This window comes from Panthera leo, chromosome B2 (genome assembly GCF_018350215.1).
Source record: "Panthera leo isolate Ple1 chromosome B2, P.leo_Ple1_pat1.1, whole genome shotgun sequence".
In the NCBI taxonomy this organism is placed as follows: domain Eukaryota; kingdom Metazoa; phylum Chordata; class Mammalia; order Carnivora; family Felidae; genus Panthera; species Panthera leo.
Window position 1 is genome coordinate 50,045,930 of NC_056683.1, and position 12,150 is coordinate 50,058,079.

Genomic DNA, 12,150 nt, shown 5'->3' on the forward strand with positions numbered 1-12,150 from the left:
GGGAGAAGATATTTGCAAATGATATACCTGCTGAGGGGTTAATATCCAAAATATCTAAAGAACTTATTTATACAACTCAACACCCAGAAAACAAATAATATAATTTAAAAATGGGCAGAAGATATCAACAGACATTTCTCCAAAGAAGACATCCAGATGGTCAAGAGACACATGAAAACCTGCTCAATGTCACTCATCGTCAGGGAAATACAAATCAAAACCACTATGAGATATCATCTCACTCCTGTGAGAATCGCTAAAATCAAAAACACAAGAAACAATGAGTGTTGGTGAGAATGTGGAGAAAAAGGAAGCCTTGTGGTTGGTGGGAATGCAAAATAGTGCTGCCCCTGTGAAAAACACTATAGAGTTTCCTCAAAAATTAAAATTATAATTACAGTATGAGCCAGAAATTCCACTGCTGGGTATTTACTCAAGGAACATGACAGCAATGCAAAAAAAAAAAAAAAAAAAAAAAAAAAAAAAAAAAAAAAAAAAAAAAATATATATATATATATATATATATATATATATATATATATGCACTCCAATGTTTATTGCAGCATTATTTAGAATAGCCAAGATAGGAAGCAACGCAAGTGTACCTGGACAGATAAATGGATAAAGAAGATGTGGTGTGGGGTGCCTGTGTGTCTCAGTTGATTGAGGGTCCAACTCTTGATTTGGACTCTGGTCATGATCCCAGGGTTGTGCGATCAAGCCCTGCATCAGGCTTCACACTGAGTGTGGCTCTCTAAAATAAAATAAATAATTAAAGCAAAGATGTTCTGTGTATATACACAAAAAAATATTACTCAATCATAAAAAGAATGAAATTTTGTCATTTGCAACAACACAAATTGACCTAGAGAGTATAAAGCTGAGTGAAATAAGTCAGTCAGAGAAAGACAAATACCATATGATTTCACTCATCTGTGGAATATAAGAAACAAAAGTAAAAAGAGAAACAAAAAAACAAAAAAAACCAGACTCTTAACTATAGAGAACACACAGATGGTGATCAGAGGGGAGGTCAGTGGGGGATTAAGAGTATGAGTAGTGTGATGAGCACTGAGTAATATATAAAATCTTTGAATCACTGTACTGTACACCTGAACCTAATATCAGTATGTTAATGATGCTAGAATTAAAAAAATTTTTAATTACAAAAATAAAAGCTTTCAAAAAATAAATACTCATTTAGTATAAGTATGCCCTTAATGTTGTTTGGAACATACTTAACACTAAAGAATTATTGTTTACTTGAAACTCACATTTAACTGGTATCCTGAATTTTTTCTGCTAAATCTAGAAATCCAGTTCGTATGCTTTTTTCTCACTGTCACACTCCAACCAGCCTTCCTAGCCTCTGGGCCTTTGCACTTACTATTTGTTCAGTTTGGAATACTCTACCTAAAGCTACTGTATTTATCCAATTATGTTCTTTCTAACAGTATTTTGACATTATATGTTTACTATCAGTTTCCTCCATGGACTACGAACTCTTGGAAAAGAGTCTTCATCTTGTTTTCAGTCAAGGCCCCATTGCCTGGCACAGCATCGGACACATATTGGCATGTAGAGCTCAATAAATAATATGCTGTTTTAAAATAATTAAATGGAAAATTTCTAGCAAATGCAAAAGTAGAGAGAACAGAGTAATAAATCCCGATGTACTCATCCCCCTGCTTCAGCAACTGCCAACAATCTTTTTTCATCAACACCCTGTAATGGGTGGTATACCGGCCTCCTAAAAAGATACGTCCGTGTCCAAATCTCTGGAACCTGTGAATGTGATCTTATTTGGAGAAGAGGTCTTTGCGGATGTCATTAAGTTAAGGAACTTGAGATGAGATCATCATGGATGATCTAAGTGGATCCTAAATCCAATAACACATGTCCTTATAACATAAGAAAAAATACAGACACACACAAGGTGAGGTGGTACAAAGATGGAGGCAGAGATGCAGACGATGTGGCCATGAGTCAAGAAAGGCAAGGAGTGCAAAAAGCCACCAGAAGCTGGAAGAGGCAGGGAAGGATTCTCCCCAGGAGCCGCTGGAGGAAGAGCAGCCCAGCCACCATCTTGACTCTAGACTTCTGGCCTCCCAAAGTGTGAGTTCTGTTGTTTTAAGCCTTCCCTCTGTAGTACTTTCTTAGAGCAACCATAAAAAACCACTGTATACTCCCATCTACTGCCCCCCAATATCATGGGAGTATTGTGAAGAAAACCCTAGACAGTGTATCACTCCATCTATCAAACATTTAGTACATTATCTCTAAAATGTAAACAGTTTTGGGTGCCTGGGTGGTTCAGTCAGTTAAGCATCTAACTTCGGTTCTGGTCATGATCTCATGGTCTGCAGTCCATGGGTTCCAGTCCCACATTGGGGTCTGTGCTGACAACTCAGATCCTGGAGCCTGCTTTGGATTTTGTGTCTCCCTCTCTCTGCCCCTACTCTGCTGGCATTCTGTCTCTCTCTCAAAAATAAATGAACACTAAAAAAAATTTTTTTAAAGAAATACAGCAAATACAAAGGAAAAACAAGAGCATTTTTTGTGTTACTAAATATAGGTCACATGAAACTTTCTACTTCAATCTTTTTGACAAGGTATATGATAGCTGTTATGACAATTTTTTAATACATCAAAGAATCCATTAAATTTTTTTCTCCCTTTATTTATTTTTAAGTCCAAGAGATGTCCTAGGGGCTGATCATGATTTGATATTTGGTAAAAACAAAATAAATTGCTTTGCAAATCTTCATAGTAGATGAAATTATATACTTTTGAAAACTTTACTAGCCTCACAATCATCAGGATCCACATCAGGTAACGCACGTCATTGTTGGAAGCCCCAGACGCAAGTGCTGGCCATCCATGCCCGCTTCATTTAATCCTGAAAACCTTCCTTGCTTTTTCTAAATCTTCCTCACTGATAGGAGGCTTCCTCTGGCTGCCAGGCTGCAGAAACTTCTTCACGGGAGGGAGATTGCTGATTCTGGTCTTCAGGGCCTGCAATACACAAGGGCACAGCCTCAGACAGAGCCAGGGCCAGCCCCATCCCTGGCACAAGCCAGAGACCCTCCTAGACAAGGACCAGCTGAGTGCCCTCCATCAGCACCAGTGAGGCTGGGAAATACACAGCCAGTGAGACAGGAAGATGGGAGGAAAAAAAGACAGCTCGATCCCATTTTCCCCAAAGATGTCTTTCTTTCAGGCTCTATTCAGTTTCTATTCAGTTTCTTCTTCCCTACACGAAATCCTGTAGCTTCATTGCTTTTGTGCAATACAGGGAAGAGGATTGTGTCTGTCAGAATCCACACACATCAAGTCTCCAAACAGACAATGAAAATGTAGGAAAATTGCCCTGGACGAGAGACAGAAAATATAGAAAGCTGAACCATGAGACTGGCCAAAACCAGGCATCCCACTGAGAGAGGGAGACTCTGCCTAGGGAAACATGATGTCTGCCCTTAGGAGCAGGCGCAGAGGGAAGAAATCAGAAGGCAGGAAACCTCCTCAGACAGGCACAGGAAGGAAAGAGAAGGACACAGGTGGATAAGGGAAATCCCAGAGAAACCAAGGACAAATGCCACAAAGCAATGGGGATGGGGAGACTGATGCCGAGCCCTGGGTCCTTCTCATGGTAAAGACAAAGTGTTCTTCTTGGGGAAGCATCCACCTCAAATGTTCTGGGCATGACAGGATTCTCTGCATGCCTCGACCAGCACCCAGGAGGTAATCAATGCTGGACACGTGGGGACAGCCAAGTCCTGGGCAACGATGGGACCCGAATGTAAATGTTAGATTCTGGAGGGGGAGATGCGAGCCTTCCCTCCTGAAGGCTGTGAGAGAGATTACCTTCAGCAGAGGGAAGTTGGCCATAAGGCTGGGGTCAAGCTCTTCCACATAGTACAGAAGTTCAACCAGGTGAATGTCAGCCCTGCTCAGCCTGTTGCCAACAAGGTAGTCTTGTCCGTGGCTCTTTAACACCTGGCAGGTTTGAGGAATTACATCATGAGCACAGGCATGGTCAGGCTGGGTCCCTCTGCCCCTCCCCGCACTCTCCAACCCAACCTCCCCACCTCTGCTGCCTCACTGAGGGGGTGTTGGCTGCAGACCCTCTTTGCTGCGCTCTGACTCAGTGTGACAGCAGGTCTCTGCTGTTCTTTCCCTGCTCCTCAGCTGAAGCCCCAGCTACCGTTTCCCTGAAACGTGTGCTCCTGTGTATCCCTTTCAACTATTCTGATGTATGCAACTTTTCCTAATAAAATGTTGGGGAAATTCACAAAATTTATTAAAACATCCCAATAATATGCAAATGATAACGTGAAGAGAAAACCCCACGGCATCACCAGCTTAAGGCACTTTGGGTAAATACCCTTTCACACTATGTACACATATAGAAACATGGATAATTGTTATGCAAAGAATATAAGACCACTTTAAATGCCATATGTTAACATATGTTTTTCATTTAACTTACCATAGGGCGCTTTGATTTCAAAGCGAGTGGGGGCAGGGACAGAAAGAGAGGGAGAGAGAGAATCCCAAGCAGGCCCTGGGCTGTCAGCACAGGGCTCAGTCTCACCAACTGTGAGATCAGGACCTGGGCTGAAATCAAGAGTGGGATGCTTAACCAACTGAGTCACCCGGGTGCCCCAGCCCATAGTTTCCACTTAGCATGATTTCAGGTAGTTTGGATCTTGAAACATTCTCCTCTTACGTCCAAGGAGAAACATTAACTGAGATAAGCACTGTCTATAATGATGGAACCTTATTTCCTTAGTTTGCATGGCTGTCCTCTGAAGTGTGAGAGCCATGCCTTCGAGTAGGTCAATTCTTTTCTCCCTAACATCTCTCCATCTGTATCTTCCTCTTCATCACACTGCCCCCATCTCTGACTAGATACACCTCATCTGTCCACCCCTAAGACACTGCCACTTTCTCCCGAAGGGCAGCTGGTCTCATGTCTCCCTATCTCCCTACGTATGTTGCCACAGTATCTCCTGTTGCATTGCTCTCACTGTGGTCCTCTTGGATCCAAGCCCCTATGTGGTGCTCTGTCTGCAGGACCTACTCCAATGTCCAGTGTGGCTCTCAGAGCCTTCAGCAGCCCAGGCTCTAACTATGACCGTGAAAGTCTGCCAAATAGAGAATTCTCAATTGGCTCCTGGTAAGTTGAAGTCTTGTTGGAAAATTAAAACTTGGGTATCACTGGTGCAATTCTTCCTCACAGTCAGCTTTTATGAAATGCCTTGAGAGTCAGGGTGCTGCGTTAGTATTCAGGAAGGCTCATTGGAAGTGAACGTAAAGGTTCAAGGAATGCCAGCCACTGTCTTTCTTTGTCCTCTATGTCCAGCACCCAAAGTGCTCAATGACTGTCCACTTACTTTTTCAAACACGGGGAGATAACGATCTGTTACTTTCTCTTTGATCTGGGCAATCTTGGCCTCTTTCTGATCAGGTGGACACAGAGGCAAAACGAGGATCATTTCATTCAAACCTGCCATACCTTCTATGTACATATCTGTCCTGAAAGACAAAATGACTGAATTGTCAAATGCCTTCTGCCTTGTTTTTAGAGTTGAAAAACATATAAGAACGGGCATCAGGAGGTAGCAATGTATATCAGCTCCACTGGATTCAATTTTAATGTTTATTTATTTTTGGGAGAGAGAGAGAGAGAGAACAAGTGGAAGAGGGGCAGAGAGAGGTGGGAGAAAGGATCTGAAGCAGGCTCTGTGATGACAGCAGAGAGCCCAATGTGGGGCTTGATCATGACTGCGAGATCATGACCTGAGCTGAAGTCAGATGCTTAACTGACTGAGCCACCCAGGCACCCCTGGATTCATTTTTATATGCCAGTCATTCAGCTCTGATTTTTACTTGATTTGACCATTTCATCCTGGAATAAGCCATCAAGGTACATATACATGTCTAAAATTGTCATTACACTCATGACCAAATAGAGGGACAGAGTCACAGACAAATCAGTGAAATCCTGCAAATACCCATTAGGACCATACCTAGGGTCTATCACCTCTGCCATGGCTTATTCTGTGCACAAATGGAGTGTGACTCTATGTGGCTATGACCTGCCCCCTAAGTGATCTCCAGAGAGAGTCCCTGGAACAGCCATCTCAGTCATGTTCCCTTCCTCTCTCATCCTGTTACACCACACAGACCTGTTTATGTGCCCAACGTCAGCAGGTTTTCCAATTATTTCCCACAGCACATGGTTCCACACTCCGTCCATATGCAGTTGCCCAACTCTGGCCTTGTTCGCATTTCTCAAGTCTTCACCTAAAATATCCCCTGAAATGGTGAAATTCTTAATAGTTTCAACCAGTGCATATTATAAGGGATCTCTTTTTCTTTTGTTTCAAACTGGCTTTTCTATCTTACTTATAAAAATACCGGTTCTGCTGAAATATATTCACATAATTGTCACCCTTTACAATGTATTTTTGTAGTTTTTAGTACATTATGAAACCATCAACACATTCTAATTCCAGAACATTTTTATCACCCCCAAAACAATTCTGTGCCCGTGACAGCCACGCGCCATAATCTCATCCCTCCAGCCCCAGGCAACCACTCAACTACTTTCTGTTTCTGTTGATTTAAACATCTGGACATTTAATACAATTGAAATCATGCAATATGTGGTCTTTTGTGTCTGGTTTCTTTCATATGGTATGTTTTCAAAGCTTATCCTTGTTGCAGCAGGCATCAGTAATTTATTTTCTTCGTGGTTAAATAATATTCCATTGTATGGATATTCCACCTTTTGCTCATCCATCCATCGCTGATGGACATTTTATTTATTTCACCTTTGTGACTACTAAGAACAGTGCTGCTATAAATGTTTGTGAACAAGTTCTTGTGTGAATATGTTTTTAAATTCCCCTGGGTGCATATGCAGCAGAATTGCTGAAATATGACAACTATGTGTAATTTTTGTGTACTTGCTGAGAGTCCTTTACAAGATTTAAATTTCAATCATGTGGTCCCATCACAACAGGCAGGAGATTGCCCAGACAGCATATTGACTAAATCTGGCTGCTTCAGTCCTGTATCAAAGTGTTCAAAGTAACCGTGGCACCTTGAGGACCAGCCTCTGCTAACTTTTGTCAAATGGCCAGTTCATGTAACTGGCTGATAAGTTAGGGTCCTAGTCATTATAATTTCTGTAGTTTCTGAAACTTGTAATTTCTTAATTTGTAATTTCTGAAACTTGAGAATCCAAAGGATCCTCCTTTGGATCCTTCCTTTCTCGAGCCTGATTCTCTAGACACTCAGACACTTGTCCCTTGTCTCTAGTTGTTGGCTATCTTCAGCTCCTAAGGCCTGAGTACATGAGTCATGTTGCACCATCCTCTTGGTTTCATAGTTCATCAGTTTTGGAAACCTCTGTCATTCTGCTGTACCTGTAGACACAACCCCTTATATAACCACACTCACTTGAGCCCACGCCAGGTTTACTATTTCCTCTCCCTGGTAGGTCTCTCCTGTGCTAGACCTCAGTTATACCACCAAGGCCTCTACTGCTGTTGGCCATAAAACCTGTGAGCACAGTCTTGTTCATTCAGGGAAGGAACTAGATTGTTCCTCTTAACTGTTGCTGAAAACCCAGAAAATGTACCAAACAGGGCTCTCTCTTTTATGTCTTTCCCTCAGAGGTCATATTTGGTGGCAATGTCGTTGAGAATAGCTCTGGTCTCTGGGGCGCCTGGGTGGCTCGGTCGGTTAAGCGGCCGACTTCGGCTCAGGTCACGATCTCATGGTCTGTGAGTTCAAGCCCCGTGTCGGGCTCTGTGCTGACGGCTCAGAGCCTGGAGCCTGTTTCAGATTCTGTGTCTCCCTCTCTCTCTGCCCCTCCCCTGTTCATGCTCTGTCTGTCTCAAAAATAAATAAATGTTAAAAAAAAAAATTAAAAAAAAAAAGAGAATAGCTCTGGGCTGTACCATCTTCATTCCATCAATTTCGACCATTGGCACTTACTGGAACTTACAGACTTCCATCTTTTGAAAAAAAGAAAAAAAAAAGCAGAGTTAAATGTTTTATGGATTATACTCTTTTTGGATGAAAAAAAAAAGTTTGTGGAAATGACTAGAGATTTTTTTAAAAATGACACTAAAATGACCTGCTAACACTTTAACAGAATGGCATTTTATTTTTAGGTTCCTAGAGTCCTTGTTTTTCCTCTCAGTCTTTTACTCTTTACCCTATTATTTCATTTATCTTTTGATTTCTCATCCAGGTCCATGAGAAGTCCCACACAATTTTGTGACAATTTATCTTCATGGAGACTTTAGGAAGATGTTGGAAGAGGGCTACAAGGCTGCCAACCAGATGTCATTTCAGATGGGAAGTTCCCAAGTTAAGTCTGCAACAGCACTCCAGCCCGTCCTAAAGGTTAACTTGCTTCGCGTGAATACACTCCTTCCTTGCTGACCTAAGTCCCTGGATCTGTGACAGACTGGCCACGGGCCTTGAGGAGTGAGGGATCAGACCTTTCCCAGGCTGCAGAAGCCAGTGGGTTTGTTTGAAGATGCCTTGGCTTTCTGATTAACACAGCAATTTTTTTTTTCAGCAAAATATTTTTCTTTTTTAGGTCATACAAATGATTTTACTAACCTCCCTTTGTGTATCTGTAGACCTTACCCTCCTCTGCAGAAAGAAGAGCACTCCTGCGTATTATGAAATAGGAACTAGACCCGCTCACACAACTCTGAGCAGTGAGATGACATTTGCAGCTGGCATCAAGTCTGTGCGTAATTGAGAAATGTTGCAGACCGCTGCATTCCCTTTACTGATTAACTACCCTGACCCCCCTGAAAAATTCCTTTGGAAGCCTTGGAGTCGGCTTTTGGACAAGAGTCTGCTTCTCCCCATGTGTCCAGCCTCCTGAATAAAGCTCATATTCCTTTCCAATCAAAACCCACCTCTTGAGTATTGGCCTTTTGAATGACAGGCTTGGAGCTCATAAACAAGGCTCATGGTGTTCATGGCACTTAAATGAGTTTTGAAAGAGAGTTCTATGGAGGGGTTCCTTTCCCTGCTCTTCAAAATCTGCATTATTTGATTGGATATTAGCTTGCAATAACCCACCAGAGAAAAGAACTCACATAACTGCTGGCCTATTTCTACTCTTTTCATTCTACTGCATGTGTTTGAGAGTCTTTGCGTGGGCAGGCTATGTGGGATCCTGAACTCAGCTCACTTGGGGGCAGAAAAGCTGAGAGTGCAAGGGGAGGGCATTCACAGGATATGGTGGGGGGGGTGGGGGGGGGGATAGTTCCTTTAGCAAACACTCAGAGTTCAAGCCCACCCAGCCTTGAGTGAGGTGGAAGATCTGCCCAAGGAGCCCCGCCCCTTACCTTGGAGCCACTCATCTTCCATTCCACCACCCCCAGCTCCACCACACTCACAAGTAGGTGTTCAAACCCTAACTTATGACTTCTACCTGATCCCCTCATCCGAGGAATTAGATACCTGGTCTTACCATTCTTTAAGTTACCCAAGTCTTCTTGGAGTTTCTATAAATTTCTCTTTGGACTGGAAAGCAGAAACAGTAAACGAGTTCTTGTTATTTCATTCCATAACATTATAGAACTTTGAAACCTGAATGGCGCTGTCTGGTACATACTATGGAGAAGGTAAGATTTCTGAGTGTGGCCAGGAATGCAGAGGAGCATGATCATGGCCATTTGGAAATTTAGATTAGACCCATCAAGACAACAGCATGGGCTGCAGCACGTAACAGCTTATTCTTGTCGGTTCAATTGACCTCCACCCCCTTGGTGATGGGGTTGTCATTGGCAATGATTAGGTTGTGATTGGGAAGGGGTATGTCATTTTGGAGGGAAGGAACTGAGGAGTCCTTCTAGTTATGAGTTTAATATCTCAGAAAAGCCAGTCTCACCACATGAGACAGACAGGACATTGCGTGTGCCCCAGTGTGGGCTATGCCACTGGGAGCCATGACCAACTCAGATGTTGCCACCAGGGGCCTCTGCAGCCATTTATATCACTACATTCCATTTTATATTTAAAGAAAGAAAGAAAGAAAGAAAGAAAGAAAGAAAGAAAGAAAGAAAGAAAGAAAGAAAGAAAGGAAGAAAGAAAGAAAGAGAGAGAGGGGGGAAAGAAAGAAAGAAAGAAAGAAAGAAAGAAAGAAAGAAAGAAAGAAAGAAAGAAAGAAAGAAACAGACAAAAGGATCACCTGGAGAACTTGTAGAAGCACAGATCCTGGGCCTCCTTGAGGCGAGATTCTCATTTAGTTGGCTCAGATGGAGTCCAGGAATTTGCACTTCTACCCAGCCTTTCCACCTCTGGGTATATACTCAAAAGAATTGAAAGCAGGGTCTTGAAGAACTACTTGTACACCCACGTTTATAGGAACAGTATTCACAACAGCCAACAGGTGGAAGCACCCAATGTTCACTCAGAGATGAATGGACAAAGAAAATATTCTGTGCACACCCAATAGAATATCGTCTAGCCTCAAAAAAGAAGGAGATTCTGACACATGCTACAGCATGGATGAACCTTGAGGACATTATGCTAAATGAAAGAAGCCAGACACCAAAAAAGGCAGGTACTGTATGATTCCATTTACATGAGATGCCTAGGGTAGCCAAATTCAGAGAGACTGGTTGCTCAGGGTGGGGGAGAGGAGAATGGAGAGTTGTTTCACAGGTACAGAGGTTCAGTTTTGCAAGATTAAAAGGAGTTCTGGAGATGAAAGCTGGTGATGGTTACACAACAATGTGAATATGCTTAATGCCACTCAACTGTACACTCAGAAATCAGTAAGATAGTAAAGTTTATGTTATATGTATTTTGGCAATCAGTCAGTCAATCAATCAATAGCATTCTAAGAAGCTCCCTGATGGAAATGCTGCTGGCCAATGAACCCACACAGTGGAGCAACCTTACAAAGAGGACTCCACCAGCCATAAAAACATTGGCTCTGTATACAGATTAGCTCTTGGGGATATCAGCTTCCCTCTTTATCACTTGGTAACTTGGTGTTGCTCTCAATAGAGCAAATCTCTTAATCTCTCTGGGTCTTTGTTTTCACATCCATAAAATGGATGAGAGCCTGGACCAGGTGATCCCTGTTTCCTTTGGACTAGGTGAGTGCGTTCTTCGAATCTAAAAGTGCTTCCAGGAAAGAGCTCCAGTCAGCAGATGGAAAGACTGTGCAGTATATACAGTGTGGGTCTAGGACAGTCCAGACTTAGTCTACAGGGAAGAAACAAATTCTTTTTTTTTTTATTTTTTTTTTATTTTTTATTTATTTTTGGGACAGAGAGAGACAGAGCACGAACGGGGGAGGGGCAGAGAGAGAGGGAGACACAGAATCGGAAACAGGCTCCAGGCTCCGAGCCATCAGCCCAGAGCCTGACGCGGGGCTCGAACTCAGCCCAGAGCCTGACGCGGGGCTCGAACTCACGGACCGCGAGATCGTGACCTGGCTGAAGTCGGACGCTCAACCGACTGCGCCACCCAGGCGCCCCAAGAAACAAATTCTTTAGGAAAATTTGGTTCAGTCAGGTTCTGAAGGTTTTGGATCATGTTCAACACGCCTGGAATCTGACAGGTGGTCACTGGAATCTCTGATTTCAATGTTTGGTCATCTCCAGAAATGTAGAAGTTTAGTACAGAAGGAAAGCTACAAAAATGACCATGGAAGCCATCAAATTACCATGAAGGAGACTTTTATCCAACATTTTTAGAGACATATACTAAGGCAAAAGCAAACAATGGCCTCATTTGATCACTTTTTCCCATTATGTTTAAAATTCAACTTGTCTCCTCATATTACAACAGGAACAAAAATTCCAAATTCATTTCAATGAAGCAAGTGTTTATTTCAATACATCTTCCCTCTGCTACAGCCTTCTACTTTGAACACAAACCATTTGAAACTCATCAACAATCAAGTTGCGCCTCTGTTAAAGCCCAGATGGCTTTAGGTTAAGATTAACCATCGGATCTCTGCACACCAGGTCTGAAGCACTGTGAAGAGGGCCTCTGTCCCTCCTTAGAACATGCCTGGAATTACACAGAGGGTAAAAGTGGCCTACTGGCACAGAAGGAGTGTGTTGGTAATGATGAGCAATGCAAACCTAC

General features: G+C 42.6%; 2 protein-coding genes across 2 annotated transcripts in view; both read right to left on the bottom strand.

Moving 5' to 3' along the window:
* Positions 1–2,739: 2,739 nt before the first annotated feature.
* Positions 2,740–5,532, bottom strand: LOC122220026 (glutathione S-transferase A2-like). Its single transcript, XM_042939048.1, has 3 exons — positions 5,397–5,532; positions 3,865–3,996; positions 2,740–3,015 (listed from the first exon to the last, which is right to left on the bottom strand). The coding sequence occupies exons 1-3, from the start codon at positions 5,529–5,531 to the stop codon at positions 2,890–2,892; spliced, it is 393 nt and encodes a 130-aa protein (XP_042794982.1). The 5' UTR covers position 5,532; the 3' UTR covers positions 2,740–2,889.
* A 779-nt stretch (positions 5,533–6,311) lies between these two features.
* Positions 6,312–12,150, bottom strand: part of LOC122220025 (glutathione S-transferase A4-like) — a 28,661-nt gene continuing 22,822 nt past the window's right edge. The window contains exons 6-7 of the mRNA XM_042939047.1: positions 7,974–8,030; positions 6,312–6,321 (exon numbers count right to left, since the gene is read on the bottom strand). Coding sequence (XP_042794981.1) covers positions 8,007–8,030 — 24 coding nt within the window. The 3' untranslated portion in view covers positions 6,312–6,321; positions 7,974–8,006. The remainder of the gene's footprint in view (positions 6,322–7,973; positions 8,031–12,150) is intronic.

Coding starts and splice junctions, on each gene's coding strand:
- LOC122220026 (XM_042939048.1), bottom strand. CDS start 5,531: ATGTACATAGAAGGTATGGCAGGTTTGAATGAAATGATCCTCGTTTTG. Junction 3,997..5,396: donor ATCTCCCCGTGTTTGAAAAA/GTAAGTGGACAG, acceptor CAAACCTGCCAG/GTGTTAAAGAGCCACGGACA. Junction 3,016..3,864: donor CCAACTTCCCTCTGCTGAAG/GTAATCTCTCTC, acceptor TGTGTATTGCAG/GCCCTGAAGACCAGAATCAG.